Source organism: Montipora capricornis, chromosome 11 (genome assembly GCF_036669925.1).
Source record: "Montipora capricornis isolate CH-2021 chromosome 11, ASM3666992v2, whole genome shotgun sequence".
In the NCBI taxonomy this organism is placed as follows: domain Eukaryota; kingdom Metazoa; phylum Cnidaria; class Anthozoa; order Scleractinia; family Acroporidae; genus Montipora; species Montipora capricornis.
In genome coordinates, this window is record NC_090893.1 from 18,421,483 (window position 1) to 18,442,877 (window position 21,395).

General features: G+C 41.6%; 3 protein-coding genes across 4 annotated transcripts in view; all 3 read left to right on the plus strand.

The window, feature by feature from the left end:
- The window catches only part of LOC138024364 (tetratricopeptide repeat protein 28-like), a 245,376-nt gene that overhangs the window by 13,787 nt on the left and 210,194 nt on the right, over positions 1-21,395 (plus strand). The window contains exon 5 of one of the 2 annotated variants that reach the window (XR_011126986.1): positions 1,523-2,468. The exons of the other annotated variant lie outside the window; for it this stretch is intronic. The gene's annotated coding sequence lies outside the window, so the exon portion shown is untranslated. Of the gene's footprint in view, positions 1-1,522; positions 2,469-21,395 lie in introns of those variants that run through there. 2 annotated transcript variants of the gene reach the window in all.
- Positions 2,544-13,215, plus strand: LOC138023156 (tetratricopeptide repeat protein 28-like). The gene is made up of 7 exons (XM_068870177.1): positions 2,544-3,000; positions 3,046-3,172; positions 3,794-4,046; positions 4,122-4,252; positions 4,394-6,012; positions 7,113-7,186; positions 13,066-13,215. Exons 1-7 carry the CDS (start codon positions 2,544-2,546, stop codon positions 13,213-13,215), a joined length of 2,811 nt encoding a protein of 936 aa, XP_068726278.1.
- On the plus strand, positions 13,592-19,712 carry LOC138023157 (tetratricopeptide repeat protein 28-like). The gene is made up of 5 exons (XM_068870178.1): positions 13,592-13,631; positions 14,085-14,198; positions 14,306-14,454; positions 15,195-15,921; positions 16,695-19,712. The coding sequence occupies exons 1-5, from the start codon at positions 13,592-13,594 to the stop codon at positions 16,712-16,714; spliced, it is 1,050 nt and encodes a 349-aa protein (XP_068726279.1). The 3' UTR covers positions 16,715-19,712.

Sequence of the window (21,395 nt, forward strand, 5' to 3'; positions counted from 1 at the left end):
TCGAAGCTTTCCCTTACTTGCTAATCTTCCGAATATATTAGTCTTTCGTTTCTATCAGCACAAATCACGGCACAAGTGTTGGTCCAGAAAATACCACTGGAGATCTCCTTTCCAAGCGGCGACTGGAGATTTTATTTTATTCGTTTTATTTCATCTTTGTTTCTGATACCTTTAGCACAAAGTTAACAAATTTCCTCTTTCGATTTCGTAGAAACAAACATGTTCGACTGTTTTCGTCGGATTGTGCCATCAAGTTCAGGGCTTGCGAATGATGTCATCCCCTTTTTGGCGCGAGACGCAAATGAAAACTTTGCAAGCGAGACAAGTCGACCTCTCGCGACTTCGTCGCTCGCTCATTCACTTCGCGTACGAAAAATCACGATTCGCTCGCCGAAACATTTTCTTTTGGGGTTATCGTGAGGTCGACTTGTGGCAAGTCTAGTTAAATTCGGAAAGAAAAAGTTGCGGATTCAAAAATATCTGGATGAGCGTGGACGAGGCCTGAGAAAGGCCGACGATGACAATGGCTATGAGAACGCAACATAACAATAGGTTCAATGAGCAAAATCAATAGTTTTGCACGCGCTGCACGTGCGTTTTTCATTTTGGTACATTTCTTTGCCGTTCTTGTCTTGACAACGACGTGAAATGATCAAACTTGAGGTCTTGTGGAGGACGAGAGCACCTGATGATGAATTTTCAATTTTCTCCCCAAACACTAGCAACGCATTCATGACAAGTTTAGTTCAGGGATGTTTATGTGCACCTTTCACGCCAAACGACTTGCAATACTCACGAAATTATTACAATAATGCTAAATGATGTTTTTAGATAGCGTCCTCGAAGCCTACTCGTCTCCCTATTTCAAAGTGGGTGCCATACAATTTGATAAATAAGGGTATTCTAAGGCTTTAGTTTCTTTATTTCGTGTTTCCACTGCAAAAAAGGGAAGTATGCATCAGTTTAAACCTCTTTTCTTTTGCCACAAGCTTTTTAGTACTTAGAAGGTAGCGGAAGTTGCGAAGAATAGTTCTACAGAGTTGAAGGTGAAAATCATTCTTCAAATCTAGTGAAAAAGTCATGGAGGTGGTTTTCAATAGAAAATTGTGAAATCAATAAAACCTTGATGGTGGAAGAGAATGTTTATAAGAATACATAAATTTACCCAGTTCTTGTAATCTAATATCCGAAAATTTGATAGTTCTATTTCTTTGAAGATTGAGTCTCCGTGATTGATTTCGGAACTATTTTGACTGTACGCTTTGCAAAGAGACAAGACTACGAAGATTGGATTTGTACATGCACAATAATACAATAATGACTGTAAGGATAAGCTAAACAGTAATACAGAGTTCTTAAACAAAATTTAGAAAAGCAACTGTACCTGAAATTAAATGCTGTAGGATTCAGAGATTTTGCAAGCCAATTGAGAAATACAGGGTTTCCAAGAAAGATGTTACTCATGCACATCCCCAGGAAAGACCGTTCTAGGATTTGTTCAGTTCTTTAATAATTTTTGCAGATTTGCATTGAAAGATGACGTCTTTTCTCTCGATGCTTAAATTGAATAAAGGATTAGTTTTCCGAGAGTTTAGTGGAAGTTTCTTTGCCTTGAACTAGGTAACCAAATAATCAGACCTAAGAGACTAGCATCGTCATATCAGCAATTGCAAATAAAATCAGGTCTGGTAGTTGAATGCATCTCTGAAGTCATGAACATGCGATAACAAAAATAAGGGAACGAGAATGGATCCTTCTGGAGCGCGGGTGCATATATCAATGGACGTGAAACCAAACAAATTACGCCGACGTAATGGACACCTTAGTATTCACGTTTATGAAGCAGAATTTTTTTCTATCCACTGTAACAAAGGCCTTATAATGTAAATAAACACACACCTATGGCATGTTCACTGTTATCAAGCGCAAGATGACGTCTTGTACAGGTCAATCAGTGGTAAAGAGTTAGTAATGCGAAAAGTAGAGAAAACGTAGTTTTAGTGTAATGTAACTTCGCTTGATATAAGTAACTTCTAGTTTAAGCTACTTACAAGACGGTTGTAGATAATTACTTTCTAGAGCAACTTTGGGAATCCAGGGGACATTTAGAGCAGTCTGTTTGTCATAAAAAGTGATTGACAATCAGCTTTAAGCAGTGATATCACAAGAGCAATTTGATTTGATCAGGAAAATATGATGACAAAAAGACAACAGTATTGCTTTGGCTGAGTTAAGTCTGATATGGGACACATTTATGCCATTCAAATACGTCTATTTTGTGCGGTCAATTCTGTTTTTAAAAATTCAGTTTCAATCAAAGGGCTCAACAAAAGAAGTAAAGAGTTTGACGTCAAGAACACAAAATTGTCTTTGTTAGACTCATAATGACCGGCGGTCTCTTTAGTATTGGTTTGGCTAAGTACGTACCTGCCGCATTTGTGGTCAGTGCATTGAATTTCTCATGCTTTCTTTCGTATTTTTCAAGGAGCGCCCTCTCTTTCAAAGACGACCTTCCTTGTTCTCAAGAGTTCTTGTAATCAAGAATGGCAGACAAAAAGATGAAGGTTTTCGAGCAGCATATACAAGAGCTTAGCGTTTCCAGAAAAGAGGGAAACAGAAAAGGGGAGGGTATTGCTTATTTCAATCTGGGTGGTTATTATTATGGCTTGGCCTATTTTGAACAGGCTAAGAGGGATTACACAGAAGCATTAAGGATTTTTAAAGAAATAGGTTTCAGTGCTGGAGAGGGAAAAGCCTGTGGCAATCTCGGCAACGCTTATCACAGTCTGGGCAATTTTAAAAAGGCCAGAAAGTACCTCAAGCAACAACTAAGTATTGCAAAAAAAGTAGCGGATAGGGCCACGGAGGGCAATGCCTGTGGTAATCTCGGCATCGCTTATCGCAGTCTGGGCAACTTTAAGGAAGCCATAAAGTATTACGAACAAGATGTTAGCATTGCAATGGAAGTAGGGGATAGGGCCGGGGAGGGCAAGGCCAATGGTAATCTCGGCAACGCTTATCTCAGTCTGGGGAATTTTAAGCAAGCCATAGAGTATTTCGAACAACATCTTAGCATTGCAATGGAAGTAGGGGATAGGGCCGGGGAGGGAGGAGCCAAGGGTAATCTCGGCAACGCTTATCTCAGTCTGGGCAATTTCAAGCGAGCCATAGAGTATTTTGAACAACATCTTAGCATTGCAATGGAAGTAGGGGATAGGGCCGGGGAGGGAGGAGCCAATGGTAATCTCGGCAACGCTTATCTCAGTCTGGGCAATTTTAAGCGAGCCATAGAGTATTACAAACAACATCTTAGCATTGCAATGGAAGTAGGGGATAGGACCGGGGAGGGAGGGGCCAATGGTAATCTTGGCAACGCTTATCACAATCTGGGCAATTTTAAGCGAGCCATAGAGTATTACAAACAACATCTTAGCATTGCAATGGAAGTAGGGGATAGGACCGGGGAGGGAGGGGCCAATGGTAATCTCGGCAATGCTTATCGCAGTCTGGGCAATTTTAAGCGAGCCATAGAGTATTACGAACAACATCTTAGCATTGCAATGGAAGTAGGGGATAGGGCCGGGGAGGGCAAGGCCAATGGTAATCTCGGCAACGCTTATCTCAGTCTGGGCAATTTTAAGAGAGCCATAGAGTATTACGAACAACATCTTAACATTGCAATGGAAGTAGGGGATAGGGCCGGGGAGGGAGGAGCCAATGGTAATCTCGGCAACGCTTATCTCAGTCTGGGCAATTTTAAGCAAGCCATAGAGTATTACGTGCAAGATCTTAGCATTGCAAAGGAAGTAGGGGATAGGGCCGGGGAGGGCAGGGCCAATGGTAATCTCGGCGTCGCTTATCGCAGTCTGGGCAATTTTAAGCAAGCCATAGAGTATTACGAACAACATCTTAGCATTGCAATGGAAGTAGGGGATAGGGCCGGGGAGGGCAAGGCCAATGGTAATCTTGGCATCGCTTATCGGAATCTGGGCAATTTTAAGCGAGCCATAGAGTATTACGAACAAGATCTTAGCATTGCAATGGAAGTAGGGGATAGGGCCGGGGAGGGCAAGGCCAATGGTAATCTCGGCAACGCTTATCTCAGTCTGGGCAATTTCAAGCGAGCCATAGAGTATTACGAACAAGATCTTAGCATTGCAATGGAAGTAGGGAATAGGGCCGGGGAGGGAGGAGCCAAGGGTAATCTCGGCAACGCTTATCTCAGTCTGGGCAATTTTAAGCGAGCCATAGAGTATTACGAACAACATCTCAGCATTGCAATGGAAGTAGGGAATAGGGCCGGGGAGGGAGCAGCCAATGGTAATCTCGGCAACGCTTATCTCAGTCTGGGCAATTTAAAGCGAGCCATAGAGTATCATGAACAACATCTTAGCATTGCAAAAGAAGTAGGGGATAGGGCCGGGGAGGGAAAGGCCATTGGTAATCTCGCCAAGGCTTATGACAGAATGGGTGAACTTGAAAATGCTCTTCTCCTTTGCGAACAACAGCTTACCATTTGCAAAGAAACGGAGGATCCAGTAGGACAGGGAACCGGTTGCTATAACCTTGGTCTTGTTCATGAAAATTTAGGCTTGTTGTGCAAAGGCCTTAGTTTTTATCGTCTAAGCATAAAACATTTCGATGAAGTTAGGCGTCTTCTTCAATCAGAAGATGCATGGAAAATAAGTTTTCGCGACAAAAATCAGTTTGCATACACAGCTCTATGGAGAGCGCTTTTAAAGAATGGAGAGGTTGATGAGGCTTTGTTTGCTGCTGAACAAGGACGAGCACAGGCTTTGACAGACACGTTGAAGGTGCAATTTGGAGTTGATGAAGAACCTTCCTCGGCAGTTGCGACGACGGAAACTATCTCCGCTGTTATGAAATATTTGCCCTTACAAACAGTTTTCATAGCACTTGAAGGGAACACTATCAGTTTTTGGCTTCTGAGACGAGGAAGTGGAATAAACTTTAGGCAAAATGAAATAAAAAATGGAAGTGCCGCTTCACTGATAGAAACTACTTTGAAACAGATTGGCGCGGGAACTGTTGTCCGATGCGAGAATCGTACACTTGACAAGCTACGCAGACACTTGTTTTGCGGTAGGGAAGGTCTTTCCGAGACCTTTCAGTCTTTGACCCTCTCCGATAATAACTCTTTGCAGCCTTTGTTTGATGTCTTAATCAGTCCCATTGCAGACTTGCTTCAAGGTGATGACTTAATGTTTGTTCCTGATGGACCATTTTGCTTGGCTCCTTTTTCTGCATTAAGTGACTCTGTCAGGATCCGTACTGTTCCCTCATTGTCCGCTTTAAAACTCATTACAAGTGCACATGACAACTTCTACAGTAACAGTGAAGCTCTGCTTGTGGGTGATCCGTGCTTAAAGGAAGTCACTGACGAAAATGGTGAACGCATTTCCGAGCAGTTGCCGTGCGCTATACAAGAGGTGGAGATGATTGGAGAACTTCTGCAGACCACTGCTCTCACTGGAAGAAATGCAACGAAAGCTGAGGTGCTGAAAAGAATGAAGTCAGTTGCTTTAATCCATATTGCAGCACATGGAGATTCGAAATTTGGAGAAATTGCTTTGGCCCCAAATCCTGAACGCGCATCCCAGATTCCAGAAAAGGAAGATTTCATGTTAACAATGAGTGATGTTCGTGCAGTTGGTGTTCAGGCAAGACTGGTTGTTCTGAGCTCTTGTCACAGTGGCCGGGGAGAGGTCAATTCTGAGGGTGTAGTAGGAATAGCAAGAGCTTTTCTGTGTGCTGGTGCCCGGTCTGTTCTGGTGGCACTCTGGGCAATCGATGATGAGGCAACCTTGCTGTTCATGAAAAAATTCTATCAACACTTGGCAGATAGAAAAAGTGCAAGTTTAGCTCTTCAATATGCTATGAAATCTCTTCGGGAGACGGAGAAGTATTCTGCCGTAAAAGACTGGGCGCCATTTGTGCTAATTGGCGATGATGTCACGTTCGAATTTGGGCACCACGAACTTGAAAAGAATGGTAAGTGTTTTTTCGAATATTATTTTAATTACTGAAAGGAATTACATTGTAGAGGTTTTTAGTCAGCAAGTTGTCAAGAGGTAAGTTCTTCACAGAGAAATGGTTAAAATTGGTCGTCCATGTTGTTCTTTTACGAACTGCTTTGGCTAGCCACTGAAGTAAGTAATGCCTGCATTCACCGGATCGGGAACTTTGCTTTCTTCAGATAACTGTTTGAGCCATGCAATGCACTGAAACGAAATAATTCAGTGATCGCCGGTTACCTGTGTAAAGTGAAGTTTGATATTGAAGGCCTGTAGCCTACATGTGACACTTAGTTGAATAGGAATTGTTGCTATTATCTATAAGCATATGTAATTATGAATGAATAAATTTGAGAAATGTATATTTTGAAGTGGAGGGAGAAGTGATCCTTGCACTTAATATCTGTACAATTTAAGCAATTGTCTGTTTATAAAGCAGACACCTGAAACATTCAGAGTGCTCCAACAGGATTCGATGCAAGTGCAATGCTCTGCCAACTGAGCTATGAAGCCACACATTTTGGAGCAGTTCATTTTGTTGGGCTCATTTAATTGCTCCTGCATGTGAAGGAGTTAAAATTTTCCAGATAGGTGAAAGGATCACTTGTTGACTTCATCATATCACATGTAATAATAATTATTATGTAGAAACATCGCTATCTTTATTCATTTATCAAACAATGAAATTCTTAATTACCGTCGAACCGGCTATTTTTTGTCTTTTTCTTCCTTACCTTTTTTTTTTCAGAAACGGCATCCAAAAGTTGAGAAAGCTACTTCTTCTACTCCGATGCGTCAGTATGTCGTCTTCCTTACTTCAATTATTATATGAGTTCTTGAAAGCGTTAAAGCATTTAAACCTCATAAACGGTCAAGGAAGACAAGAGATATGTTTTGTTTTTAAAGTATGTTTGTAGACCTAGGGTGGGTTTCTTTGGGAAAGGCAAATCCGGTTCCTTGTATCCAAAAGCGGATTTCGCTAAAAACTTTACTAAAACCCGAAAAAATGGATTATTGATCTGAGGAATTCACTCTCCGAGTGGATTCATTAGATTACATCTGAATCCCGATTTTTAGGATTCATGATCCGTGCATTTCATTTGGAGACGGATCCGAAAACACAACGTTTGGCCAAGGGTAGTCTTGTGAAAGTACACATTCCCGCCAATTTGCTTGTATCCTGGCGAGTTTTCAGTGCCATTTTGTTCTTGAATGTACTGGAAATTTACAGAAAGTCGTACGTTTTTCGCAGAACTTCAATTTGATAGAAATTACGTTAATCCTAAACGGCTGAAAGTGGGCTTTCACGCTAGAAAAATCCGTTTTGGGATACTGGTTTCTTTGGGAACGAAATATCTGTGTGATCTGAGATAGTAAATCCATGTTGGATTCTCCCAAAGAAATGCACCCTTATTTTATTAATTTGTAGCTCCGTATATAAACTTTCCATTGATTTCCAGCAATTTTTTTTTTTAAATTGGCCGAATCTTTGGGAAAATGTTCTAGAAGCTAAAAACTAGGAACGTAGAAATTACGTAATCTCCTAATTAACATAAGTGGAGGGTTTTAAGACTAGAACTTTTCTATTCATGAAATTGCTAGAAAAAGGTTACTTCCAGAATCAAACAGACAGGAAGTTTCTCAGAAACGGGGTTTTCCTAAGTTATTGCCGCAGAGGGGCCAAGGGAAAATATTTTTAGAATGGGCGATTTGTTAGGCAAATGTGTAGAATCTAAAAGTACTAGCATTGACAATGAAATGACCGTAGAAATTTAATATCGGGCAAACTTTTGGATATGAGTGATCTCTTTGGGCAATTTCTTAGGGAAAGTTCCAGAAGGTTAAAAACGAGGAAATAAGAGTCTTGTTTGTCTCTTAATTAATGATATGCATTGGATGTCCTTCTACTCAAATATTTCAAATATCTTTATTTGTATTATCCGAATGTTTCTACTCATTATAATGAGTACAAATATTTGATTCTTTAAGGCCGGGACACACTAGGCGATAAGTCGCTGCGACACGTCACAGGGACAAGTCGCCGCAACAATTCGCCACGAGTGACACGTAGTTAATTTTGTGAAAATCGTTGTCGCCGCGATCAGTTGCACGAATTCAAACCAGTCTGAATTCGTGCGACTGATTGCGGCGAGAAAATTAGCGAAAGCAGCGGTTGTCGCACCGTGTGTACACTTCCTACAACAAATATAAGTGAATCAATGAGAGAGCTCCACATCCGCCATATTGAATTAGAAAACTATTTCACACCCCCCCCCCCCCCCTCCTCTCATACATGATCACTGCTTGTGCACCGAACAGAAGTTGCGTCGCAGCGATTTGTTTTGCAAGTAATAAACACGGAGCAGCTTGTTCTAGAGACCTGCCGCTGCGACTTGTCGCCCAGAGTGTCTCGGCCTTTAGTTTTAAGGCCCATTCAAACGGTTTCCACTTTTGCTTCAACATGAATTCAATATTTTGTTGAACCAAATGTTAGGAGTGTTTGAACAGGGGTCCTTCAACAAAAATGTTGAAGGCTTGTTGAAAGAGTGTTTTATCAAATTCAAACATTTAAACTTTCATTCAACATCGATTCAACATTTCTCTTGTTCTAGAAAATGTTGGGTGGAGCTAAAGCCGTTTAAACAGTTCGTTCAACATTTTGTAAAACACACGCATGCTCATATGTGGCCGTAATTGGACGGGAGAGTCTATTTTCTTTTTCTTAGTTCCTCGCAATCCAAATGTTGGCTCAATTTTTGCCGCGATGTTAAAACCATTTGAGCCCTCTCCGCACAACTTGCTTCCAACATTTGCTCAACATCCTTTCAACTTCGTTGAATGAATTTTGAAACCGTTTAAATGGGCCTTTTGAACTTTTAATGCAAACTAGTTCGGAGATTACGATCAATGCATAGATTGACCGGTGCATGCTAACTAGGAAACCTCTTAATTCAAACGGGCGGTGAAGTGAGGTATTATAGACAAATAGGAGGTGATTTAGTCTTAGTCTAGTTTTTTTGTAAATAACATATGAAAACTCTAACGCGGTTTAGAAGAGAAAACTGACTGAGGAGAACACGATGTCCATTTTATTGTCTGTCGATATAATCCGCGCAAATGGCAACTTTAGCGTAGTTACAAAGGATAGTATTTTATTGACTTTTCAAACAAGCAGTCAACAGGTTTTCCACCATTTATATTTTTGCCCAAAAAATTCAAGCCTGCTTACATGTAATCCTGTATTGATCCATTAGCTAATAAACGAATTCGTGTAGTCACGCAAGTGTGTATTTGGTTTCTCCGGCAAATGTATTTTCTTACGTTATAAAACGTACGCTATTGTAGCTCGGGTGTTTCGGTATTCACACTTAGGTGTGTATAGTTTGGTAGTACGCATGACTATTTGTAGTCAGGTATATACAGACATTTCTCGCAGTTCAAGGTCACTCAACGGCATCTCTTGCTACCTTTCTGTAAGATTTCCTTTTTGACTTTCGTACTTGTACGCTAATGTGATGTAATCAGTGCCGGCTACCAAGGGTGTCAGGATGATGTTTGCTCATTCGAGAAGTGTTGATATGAGCGTTATAATAAACGTTTGTTATAAGCTGTTTTAAGTTGAGCTATATTTTCTTGCTTCGAGAAATGTTCAGTATAGCTTTGCAGTCTCAGATGTACTCCTGTATATTCTGTATTTTTACTGCCGTTGTATTAATGCATCCTGATAGCTGGCAATAAACGAGATGCCTATTAATTATTCCTGATCCTTGTCTGCGTCTGATGATATTTAGTATGAAAATGATTTGTTTTCGTTTCACTGCAGAGTGATAAAGAACAACTGAAGTTTTGACAATTTGATTGGTCGACACGATGTTAAGTCCAAACAAAACTGATGAGCTTTTCAATCTCTTTCTTCATGGGGTTGTTGGAGTTGTTCTTGAAAACATCTTCTTGTTAGTTAAAAAAGTATCTTAGCTGTGGAAAGTTGAAAAATTGCTAGGTAGTTGACAAAATCAACATTGAAAGCCAATGATTGAATGAAATTAATGTATATATTTGAGGTGTGGGTTATAGACGAAAGAGAGAAGTGATCCTCGTATTTGTCTGGGCAGTTGTCGAGATAAGTGTACCCTGATCCCAGTGGTTTTTCTTGAAGCGACAAGAGAACCGCGAAGACGAGTGTCGAAGCGGCGAGAAGAGAAAAACCTCTGGTTACCTTGGACTTCAATCTCACTTTCATGCAGAGGATCACCTTAATTTCGCTTTCGTCTATGACCCGCACTTCGAATCTTTAACATTTATTCTACGAGGGCGCGCTGGATATGAAGTGATAGATAACCAACTAGGCGCGTTGCTCCAAAACAAAAATACACGGCTTGGACCTTTTCCTCAGAAATGGTCCGTACTGCAAAATCCCGACCAAGAAAGAACCAAACGACTGCTGTGATGCAGATGGTCGCAGCTATACGATCGTTTTTCAAAATGGATGCAGATTTAATAGGGCCGGTTATTAAGTGCATTTCGTCATGCCAAATGTGATCTCGTTGACCTTCTTATCAGATGCCATTGGAATACCAGAGAACTGTCTAATTGTCCCCTCGTTATCAACAACAAAGACATTTTCTGTTTGATTCGGTTTCACAAAAAATCAAGCAGGATGAAGTTGTGTGATTATAAATTTATGAATTAAGGTGGCTATTTTGATCTTATAAGTGTCGAATAAAGAGCCCCACTTAGCTTTCGGTAGATTGCTTGTGTGTAGAGCTAAGAGTATGGGTACAAGGAAAGGTTACGTTTACGCAAACGTTGGCCGTGTAGCACTTATATTTTAAACAGAGTTAACTGAATAGAGGGTGATGTGAGGTGCTAATGGAAATCTAGCACTTCACATTACCCTCTATTCAGTTAACTCTGTTTAAAATATAAGTGCTACACGGCCAACGTTTGTGTAAACGTAACCTTTCCTTGTACTTGTACATGTTAATTGCCGTGACTTCAACATCTTCAGTTCGCACGGCCTGCTCCCGTCTGACCTTGTAGCTCAGTCGGTAGAGCGGCGGAGATCTATCCCGAAGGTTGTGGGTTCATTCCCACTCTGGTCAGAGTTTTCTCTGTCCTTGTGTGGCCCCATTTCCATCAGTAGGGCTAACGCTCACATGGTTCATATGGGATGGAAATCTAGCACTTCACATTACCCTCTATTCAGCTAAGAGTATGGGCCCCAGTACGGAGCCCTCTGGTATGTCGTGCCGCTTTGGAATAGGCCATTTCCGAGTTCATATGCCTCCTCTTCAAAGTGAGTCTAAGTGCGAGGTTTTTGTGATGGTAATTAGTTCTACTTTACATAAGAATTAAAACTAATTTTTATAAGAAAAACCTCGCACTTATACTCGCTTTGAAGGGGAGGCAGACATGAACTCGGAAATGGCCTATTCTCAGAAGGTACACCATTAATTACAGTGTACTGTTCCCGTTCAGAAAGATAATCTCTTAGCCATGCTAGTAAGTTTCCCGTAATTCCAAAGTTGTGCTCTAGCTTCTGAAGAAGGTTTGGGTGTGAACGCAATCGAACGCCTTCTGGAAGTCGATGAATACAGCACCCACAACTAATCAATTGTCTTTGTTAGACTCATAATGACAGGCGGTCTCTTTAGTGTTTTGGCTACGTACCTGCAGCATTTGTGGTCAGTGCATTGAATTTCTCATGCTTTTCTTTCGTATTTTCAAGGAGTGCCCTCTCTTTCAAAGACGACCTTCCTTGTTCTCAAGAGTTCTTGTAATCAAGAATGGCAGGAAAAAAGATGAACGTTTTTTTTCGAGCAGCATATACAAGAGCTTAGCGTTGCCAGAAAAGAGGGAAACAGAAAAGGGGAGGGTATTGCATATTTCAATCTGGGCGGTTATTATTATGGCTTGGCTTATTTTGAACAGGCTAAGAGGGATTACACAGAAGCATTAAGGATTTTAAAGAAATAGGTTTTCAGTGCTGGGAGAGGAAAAGCCTGCCTGTGGCAATCTCGGCAACGCTTATCACAGTCTGGGCAATTTTTAAAAAGGCCAGAAAGTACTCTCAAGCAACAACTAATTATTATTGCAAAAAGTAGGGGATAGGGCCAGGAAGGGAAAGGCCAATTGTAATCTCGGCAACGCTTAATCGGCACGCTTAGTCAGTCTGGGCAATTTTAAGCGAGCCATAGAGTATCACGAAACATCTTAGCATTGCAAAAGAAGTAGGGGATAGGGCGGGGGGGAGGGCAAGGGCCAATGGTAATCTCGGCAAACGCTTATCACAGTCTGGGCAATTTTAAGCGAGCCATAGAGTATCACGAAACACATCTTAGCATTGCAAAAGAAGTAGGGGATAGGGCCGGGGAGGGCAGGGCCAATGGTAATCTCGGCAACGCTTATCACAGTCTGGGCAATTTTAAAGCGAGCCATAGAGTATCACGAACAACATCTTAGCATTGCAAAAGAAGTAGGGGATAGGGCCGGGGAGGGCAAGGCCAATGGTAATCTCGGCAACGCTTATCACAGTCTGGGCAATTTTAAGCGAGCCATAGAGTATCACGAACAACATCTTAGCATTGCAAAAAAAGAAGTAGGGATAGGGCCGGGGAGGGAGGGCCAATGGTAATCTCGGCAACGCTATCACAGTCTGGGCAATTTTAAGCGAGCCATAGAGTATCACGAACAACATCTTAGCATTGCAAAAGAAGTAGGGGATAGGGCCGGGGAGGGAAAGGCCAATGGTAATCTCGGCAACGCTTATCACAGTCTGGGCAATTTTAAGCGAGCCATAGAGTATCACGAACAACATCTTAGCATTGCAAAAGAAGTAGGGGATAGGGCCGGGGAGGGAGGGGCCAATGGTAATCTCGGCAACGCTTATCACAGTCTGGGGCAATTTTAAGCGAGCCATAGAGTATCACGAACAACATCTTAGCATTGCAAAAGAAGTAGGGGATAGGGCCGGGGGGGCAGGGCCAATGGTAATCTCGGCAACGCTTATCACAGTCTGGGCAATTTTAAGCGAGCCATAGAGTATCACGAACAACATCTTAGCATTGCAAAAGAAGTAGGGGATAGGGGCGGGGGAGGGCAGGGCAATGGTAATCTCGGCAACGCTTATCACAGTCTGGGCAATTTTAAGCGAGCCATAGAGTATCGAACAACATCTTAGCATTGCAAAAGAAGTAGGGGATAGGGCCGGGGAGGGCAGGGGCCAATGGTAATCTCGGCAACGCGCTTATCACAGTCTGGGCAATTTTAAGCGAGCCATAGAGTATCACGAACAACATCTTAGCATTGCAAAAGAAGTAGGGGGGATAGGGCCGGGGAGGGGGGGGCCAATGGTAATCTCGGCAACGCTTATCTCAGTCTGGGCATTTTAAGCGAGCCATAGAGTATCACGAACAACATCTTAGCATTGCAAAAGAAGTAGGGGATAGGGCCGGGGAGGGAGGGAGGGCCAATGGTAATCTCGGCAACGCTTTATCTCAGTCTGGGCATTTTTAAGAGAGCCATAGAGTATTACGAACAACATCTTAACATTGCAAATGGAAGTAGGGGATAGGGCCGGGGAGGGAGGAGCCAATGGTAATCTGCGGCAACGCTTATCTCAGTCTGGGCAATTTTAAGCAAGCCATAGAGTATTACGTGCAAGATCTTAGCATTGCAAAGGAGAAGTAGGGGATAGGGCCGGGGAGGGCAGGGCCAATGGTAATCTCGGCGGTCGCTTATCGCAGTCTGGGCAATTTTAAGCAAGCCATAGAGTATTACGAACAACATCCTTAGCATTGCAATGGAAGAGGGGATAGGGCCGGGGAGGGCAAGGCCAATGGTAATCTGGCATCGCTTATCGGAATCTGGGCAATTTTAAGCGAGCCATAGAGTATACGAACAAGATCTTAGCATTGCAATGGAAGTAGGGATAGGGGCCGGGGAGGGCAAGGCCCAATGGTAATCTCGGCAACGCTATCTCAGTCTGGGCAATTTCAAGCGAGCCATAGAGTATTACGAACAAGATCTTAGCATTGCAATGGAAGTTAGGGAATAGGGCCGGGGAGGGAGGAGCCAAGGGTAATCTCGGCAACGCTTATCTCAGTCTGGGCAATTTTAAGCGAGCCATAGAGTATTACGAACAACATCAGCATTGCAATGGAAGTAGGGGAATAGGGCGGGGAGGGAGCAGCCAATGGTAATCTCGGCAACGCTTATCTCAGTCTGGGCAATTTAAAGCGAGCCATAGAGTATCATGAACAACATCTTAGCATTGCAAAAAGAAGTAGGGGATAGGGGCCGGGGAGGGAAAAAGGCCATTGGTAATCTCGCCAAGGCTTATGACAGAATGGGTGAACTTGAAAAGCTCTTCTCCTTTGCGAAACAACAGCTTACCATTTGCAAAGAAACGGAGGATCCAGTAGGACAGGGACCGGTTGCTATACCTTGGTCTTGTTCATGAAAATTTAGGCTTGTTGTGCAAAGGCCTTAGTTTTTATCGTCTAAGCATAAAACATTTCGATGAAAGTTAGGCGTCTTCTTCAATCAGAAGATGCATGGAAAATAATTTTCGCGACAAAAATCAGTTTGCATACACAGCTCTAGGAGAGCGCTTTTAAGAATGGAGAGGTTGATGAGGCTTTGTTTGCTGCTGAACAAGGACGAGCACAGGCTTTGACAGACACGTTGAAGGTGCAATTTGGAGTTGATGAAGAACCTTCCTCGGCAGTTGCGACGACGGAAACTATCTCCGCTGTTATGAAATATTTGCCCTTACAAACAGTTTCATAGCACTTGAAGGGAACACTATCAGTTTTGGCTTCTGAGACGAGGAAGTGGAATAAACTTTAGGCAAAATGAAATAAAAAATGGAAGTGCCGCTTCACTGATAGAAACTACTTTGAAACAGATTGGCGCGGGAACTGTTGTCCGATGCGAGAATCGTACACTTGACAAGCTACGCAGACACTTGTTTTGCGGTAGGGAAGGTCTTTCCGAGACCTTTCAGTCTTTGACCCTCTCCGATAATAACTCTTTGCAGCCTTTGTTTGATGTCTTAATCAGTCCCATTGCAGACTTGCTTCAAGGTGATGACTTAATGTTTGTTCCTGATGGACCATTTTGCTTGGCTCCTTTTTCTGCATTAAGTGACTCTGTCAGGATCCGTACTGTTCCTCATTGTCCGCTTTAAAACTCATTACAAGTGCACATGACAACTTCTACAGTAACAGTGAAGCTCTGCTTGTGGGTGATCCGTGCTTAAAGGAAGTCACTGACGAAAATGGTGAACGCATTTCCGAGCAGTTGCCGTGCGCTATACAAGAGGTGGAGATGATTGGAGAACTTCTGCAGACCACTGCTCTCACTGGAAGAAATGCAACGAAAGCTGAGGTGCTGAAAAGAATGAAGTCAGTTGCTTTAATCCATATTGCAGCACATGGAGATTCGAAATTTGGAGAAATTGCTTTGGCCCCAAATCCTGAACGCGCATCCCAGATTCCAGAAAAGGAAGATTTCATGTTAACAATGAGTGATGTTCGTGCAGTTGGTGTTCAGGCAAGACTGGTTGTTCTGAGCTCTTGTCACAGTGGCCGGGGAGAGGTCAATTCTGAGGGTGTAGTAGGAATAGCAAGAGCTTTTCTGTGTGCTGGTGCCCGGTCTGTTCTGGTGGCACTCTGGGCAATCGATGATGAGGCAACCTTGCTGTTCATGAAAAAATTCTATCAACACTTGGCAGATAGAAAAAGTGCAAGTTTAGCTCTTCAATATGCTATGAAATCTCTTCGGGAGACGGAGAAGTATTCTGCCGTAAAAGACTGGGCGCCATTTGTGCTAATTGGCGATGATGTCACGTTCGAATTTGGGCACCACGAACTTGAAAAGAATGGTAAGTGTTTTTTCGAATATTATTTTAATTACTGAAAGGAATTACATTGTAGAGGTTTTTAGTCAGCAAGTTGTCAAGAGGTAAGTTCTTCACAGAGAAATGGTTAAAATTGGTCGTCCATGTTGTTCTTTTACGAACTGCTTTGGCTAGCCACTGAAGTAAGTAATGCCTGCATTCACCGGATCGGGAACTTTGCTTTCTTCAGATAACTGTTTGAGCCATGCAATGCACTGAAACGAAATAATTCAGTGATCGCCGGTTACCTGTGTAAAGTGAAGTTTGATATTGAAGGCCTGTAGCCTACATGTGACACTTAGTTGAATAGGAATTGTTGCTATTATCTATAAGCATATGTAATTATGAATGAATAAATTTGAGAAATGTATATTTTGAAGTGGAGGGAGAAGTGATCCTTGCACTTAATATCTGTACAATTTAAGCAATTGTCTGTTTATAAAGCAGACACCTGAAACATTCAGAGTGCTCCAACAGGATTCGATGCAAGTGCAATGCTCTGCCAACTGAGCTATGAAGCCACACATTTTGGAGCAGTTCATTTTGTTGGGCTCATTTAATTGCTCCTGCATGTGAAGGAGTTAAAATTTTCCAGATAGGTGAAAGGATCACTTGTTGACTTCATCATATCACATGTAATAATAATTATTATGTAGAAAAACATCGCTATCTTTATTCATTTATCAAACAATGAAATTCTTAATTACCGTCGAACCGGCTATTTTTTGTCTTTTTCTTCCTTACCTTTTTTTTTTCAGAAACGGCATCCAAAAGTTGAGAAAGCTACTTCTTCTACTCCGATGCGTCAGTATGTCGTCTTCCTTACTTCAATTATTATATGAGTTCTTGAAAGCGTTAAAGCATTTAAACCTCATAAACGGTCAAGGAAGACAAGAGATATGTTTTGTTTTTAAAGTATGTTTGTAGACCTAGGGTGGGTTTCTTTGGGAAAGGCAAATCCGGTTCCTTGTATCCAAAAGCGGATTTCGCTAAAAACTTTACTAAAACCCGAAAAAATGGATTATTGATCTGAGGAATTCACTCTCCGAGTGGATTCATTAGATTACATCTGAATCCCGATTTTTAGGATTCATGATCCGTGCATTTCATTTGGAGACGGATCCGAAAACACAACGTTTGGCCAAGGGTAGTCTTGTGAAAGTACACATTCCCGCCAATTTGCTTGTATCCTGGCGAGTTTTCAGTGCCATTTTGTTCTTGAATGTACTGGAAATTTACAGAAAGTCGTACGTTTTTCGCAGAACTTCAATTTGATAGAAATTACGTTAATCCTAAACGGCTGAAAGTGGGCTTTCACGCTAGAAAAATCCGTTTTGGGATACTGGTTTCTTTGGGAACGAAATATCTGTGTGATCTGAGATAGTAAATCCATGTTGGATTCTCCCAAAGAAATGCACCCTTATTTTATTAATTTGTAGCTCCGTATATAAACTTTCCATTGATTTCCAGCAATTTTTTTTTTTTAAATTGGCCGAATCTTTGGGAAAATGTTCTAGAAGCTAAAAAACTAGGAACGTAGAAATTACGTAATCTCCTAATTAACATAAGTGGAGGGTTTTAAGACTAGAACTTTTCTATTCATGAAATTGCTAGAAAAAGGTTACTTCCAGAATCAAACAGACAGGAAGTTTCTCAGAAACGGGGTTTTCCTAAGTTATTGCCGCAGAGGGGCCAAGGGAAAATATTTTTAGAATGGGCGATTTGTTAGGCAAATGTGTAGAATCTAAAAGTACTAGCATTGACAATGAAATGACCGTAGAAATTTAATATCGGGCAAACTTTTGGATATGAGTGATCTCTTTGGGCAATTTCTTAGGGAAAGTTCCAGAAGGTTAAAAACGAGGAAATAAGAGTCTTGTTTGTCTCTTAATTAATGATATGCATTGGATGTCCTTCTACTCAAATATTTCAAATATCTTTATTTGTATTATCCGAATGTTTCTACTCATTATAATGAGTACAAATATTTGATTCTTTAAGGCCGGGACACACTAGGCGATAAGTCGCTGCGACACGTCACAGGGACAAGTCGCCGCAACAATTCGCCACGAGTGACACGTAGTTAATTTTGTGAAAATCGTTGTCGCCGCGATCAGTTGCACGAATTCAAACCAGTCTGAATTCGTGCGACTGATTGCGGCGATAAAATTAGCGAAAGCAGGGGTTGTCGCACCGTGTGTACACTTCCTACAACAAATATAAGTGAATCAATGAGAGAGCTCCACATCCGCCATATTGAATTAGAAAACTATTTCACACCCCCCCCCCCCCCCCTCCTCTCATACATGATCACTGCTTGTGCACCGAACAGAAGTTGCGTCGCAGCGATTTGTTTTGCAAGTAATAAACACGGAGCAGCTTGTTCTAGAGACCTGCCGCTGCGACTTGTCGCCCAGAGTGTCTCGGCCTTTAGTTTTAAGGCCCATTCAAACGGTTTCCACTTTTGCTTCAACATGAATTCAATATTTTGTTGAACCAAATGTTAGGAGTGTTTGAACAGGGGTCCTTCAACAAAAATGTTGAAGGCTTGTTGAAAGAGTGTTTATCAAATTCAAACATTTAAACTTTCATTCAACATCGATTCAACATTTCTCTTGTTCTAGAAAATGTTGGGTGGAGCTAAAGCCGTTTAAACAGTTCGTTCAACATTTTGTAAAACACACGCATGCTCATATGTGGCCGTAATTGGACGGGAGAGTCTATTTTCTTTTTCTTAGTTCCTCGCAATCCAAATGTTGGCTCAATTTTTGCCGCGATGTTAAAACCATTTGAGCCCTCTCCGCACAACTTGCTTCCAACATTTGCTCAACATCCTTTCAACTTCGTTGAATGAATTTTGAAACCGTTTAAATGGGCCTTTTGAACTTTTAATGCAAACTAGTTCGGAGATTACGATCAATGCATAGATTGACCGGTGCATGCTAACTAGGAAACCTCTTAATTCAAACGGGCGGTGAAGTGAGGTATTATAGACAAATAGGAGGTGATTTAGTCTTAGTCTAGTTTTTTTGTAAATAACATATGAAAACTCTAACGCGGTTTAGAAGAGAAAACTGACTGAGGAGAACACGATGTCCATTTTATTGTCTGTCGATATAATCCGCGCAAATGGCAACTTTAGCGTAGTTACAAAGGATAGTATTTTATTGACTTTTCAAACAAGCAGTCAACAGGTTTTCCACCATTTATATTTTTGCCCAAAAAATTCAAGCCTGCTTACATGTAATCCTGTATTGATCCATTAGCTAATAAACGAATTCGTGTAGTCACGCAAGTGTGTATTTGGTTTCTCCGGCAAATGTATTTTCTTACGTTATAAAACGTACGCTATTGTAGCTCGGGTGTTTCGGTATTCACACTTAGGTGTGTATAGTTTGGTAGTACGCATGACTATTTGTAGTCAGGTATATACAGACATTTCTCGCAGTTCAAGGTCACTCAACGGCATCTCTTGCTACCTTTCTGTAAGATTTCCTTTTTGACTTTCGTACTTGTACGCTAATGTGATGTAATCAGTGCCGGCTACCAAGGGTGTCAGGATGATGTTTGCTCATTCGAGAAGTGTTGATATGAGCGTTATAATAAACGTTTGTTATAAGCTGTTTTAAGTTGAGCTATATTTTCTTGCTTCGAGAAATGTTCAGTATAGCTTTGCAGTCTCAGATGTACTCCTGTATATTCTGTATTTTTACTGCCGTTGTATTAATGCATCCTGATAGCTGGCAATAAACGAGATGCCTATTAATTATTCCTGATCCTTGTCTGCGTCTGATGATATTTAGTATGAAAATGATTTGTTTTCGTTTCACTGCAGAGTGATTAAAGAACAACTGAAGTTTTGACAATTTGATTGGTCGACACGATGTTAAGTCCACAACAAAACTGATGAACTTGTCAATCTCTTTCTTCATGGGGTTGTTGGAGTTGTTCTTGAAAACATCTTCTTGTTAGTTAAAAAAGTATCTTAGCTGTGGAAAGTTGAAAAATTGCTAGGTAGTTGACAAAATCAACATTGAAAGCCAATGATTGAATGAAATTAATGTATATATTTGAGGTGTGGGTTATAGACGAAAGAGAGAAGTGATCCTCGTATTTGTCTGGGCAGTTGTCGAGATAAGTGTACCCTGATCCCAGTGGTTTTTCTTGAAGCGACAAGAGAACCGCGAAGACGAGTGTCGAAGCGGCGAGAAGAGAAAAACCTCTGGTTACCTTGGACTTCAATCTCACTTTCATGCAGAGGATCACCTTAATTTCGCTTTCGTCTATGACCCGCACTTCGAATCTTTAACATTTATTCTACGAGGGCGCGCTGGATATGAAGTGATAGATAACCAACTAGGCGCGTTGCTCCAAAACAAAAATACACGGCTTGGACCTTTTCCTCAGAAATGGTCCGTACTGCAAAATCCCGACCAAGAAAGAACCAAACAGACTGCTGTGATGCAGATGGTCGCAGCTATACGATCGTTTTTCAAAATGGATGCAGATTTAATAGGGCCGGTTATTAAGTGCATTTCGTCATGCCAAATGTGATCTCGTTGACCTTTCTTATCAGATGCCATTGGAATACCAGAGAACTGTCTAATTGTCCCCTCGTTATCAACAACAAAGACATTTTCTGTTTGATTCGGTTTCACAAAAAATCAAGCAGGATGAAGTTGTGTGATTATAAATTTTATGAATTAAGGTGGCTATTTTGATCTTATAAGTGTCGAATAAAGAGCCCCACTTAGCTTTCGGTAGATTGCTTGTGTGTAGAGCTAAGAGTATGGGTACAAGGAAAGGTTACGTTTACGCAAACGTTGGCCGTGTAGCACTTATATTTTAAACAGAGTTAACTGAATAGAGGGTGATGTGAGGTGCTAATGGAAATCTAGCACTTCACATTACCCTCTATTCAGTTAACTCTGTTTAAAATATAAGTGCTACACGGCCAACGTTTGTGTAAACGTAACCTTTCCTTGTACTTGTACATGTTAATTGCCGTGACTTCAACATCTTCAGTTCGCACGGCCTGCTCCCGTCTGACCTTGTAGCTCAGTCGGTAGAGCGGCGGAGATCTATCCCGAAGGTTGTGGGTTCAATTCCCACTCTGGTCAGAGTTTTTCTCTGTCCTTGTGTGGCCCCATTTCCATCAGTAGGGCTAACGCTCACATGGTTCATATGGGATGGAAATCTAGCACTTCACATTACCCTCTATTCAGCTAAGAGTATGGGCCCCAGTACGGAGCCCTCTGGTATGTCGTGCCGCTTTGGAATAGGCCATTTCCGAGTTCATATCTGCCTCCTCTTCAAAGTGAGTCTAAGTGCGAGGTTTTTGTGATGGTAATTAGTTCTACTTTACATAAGAATTAAAACTAATTTTTATAAGAAAAACCTCGCACTTATACTCGCTTTGAAGGGGAGGCAGACATGAACTCGGAAATGGCCTATTCTCA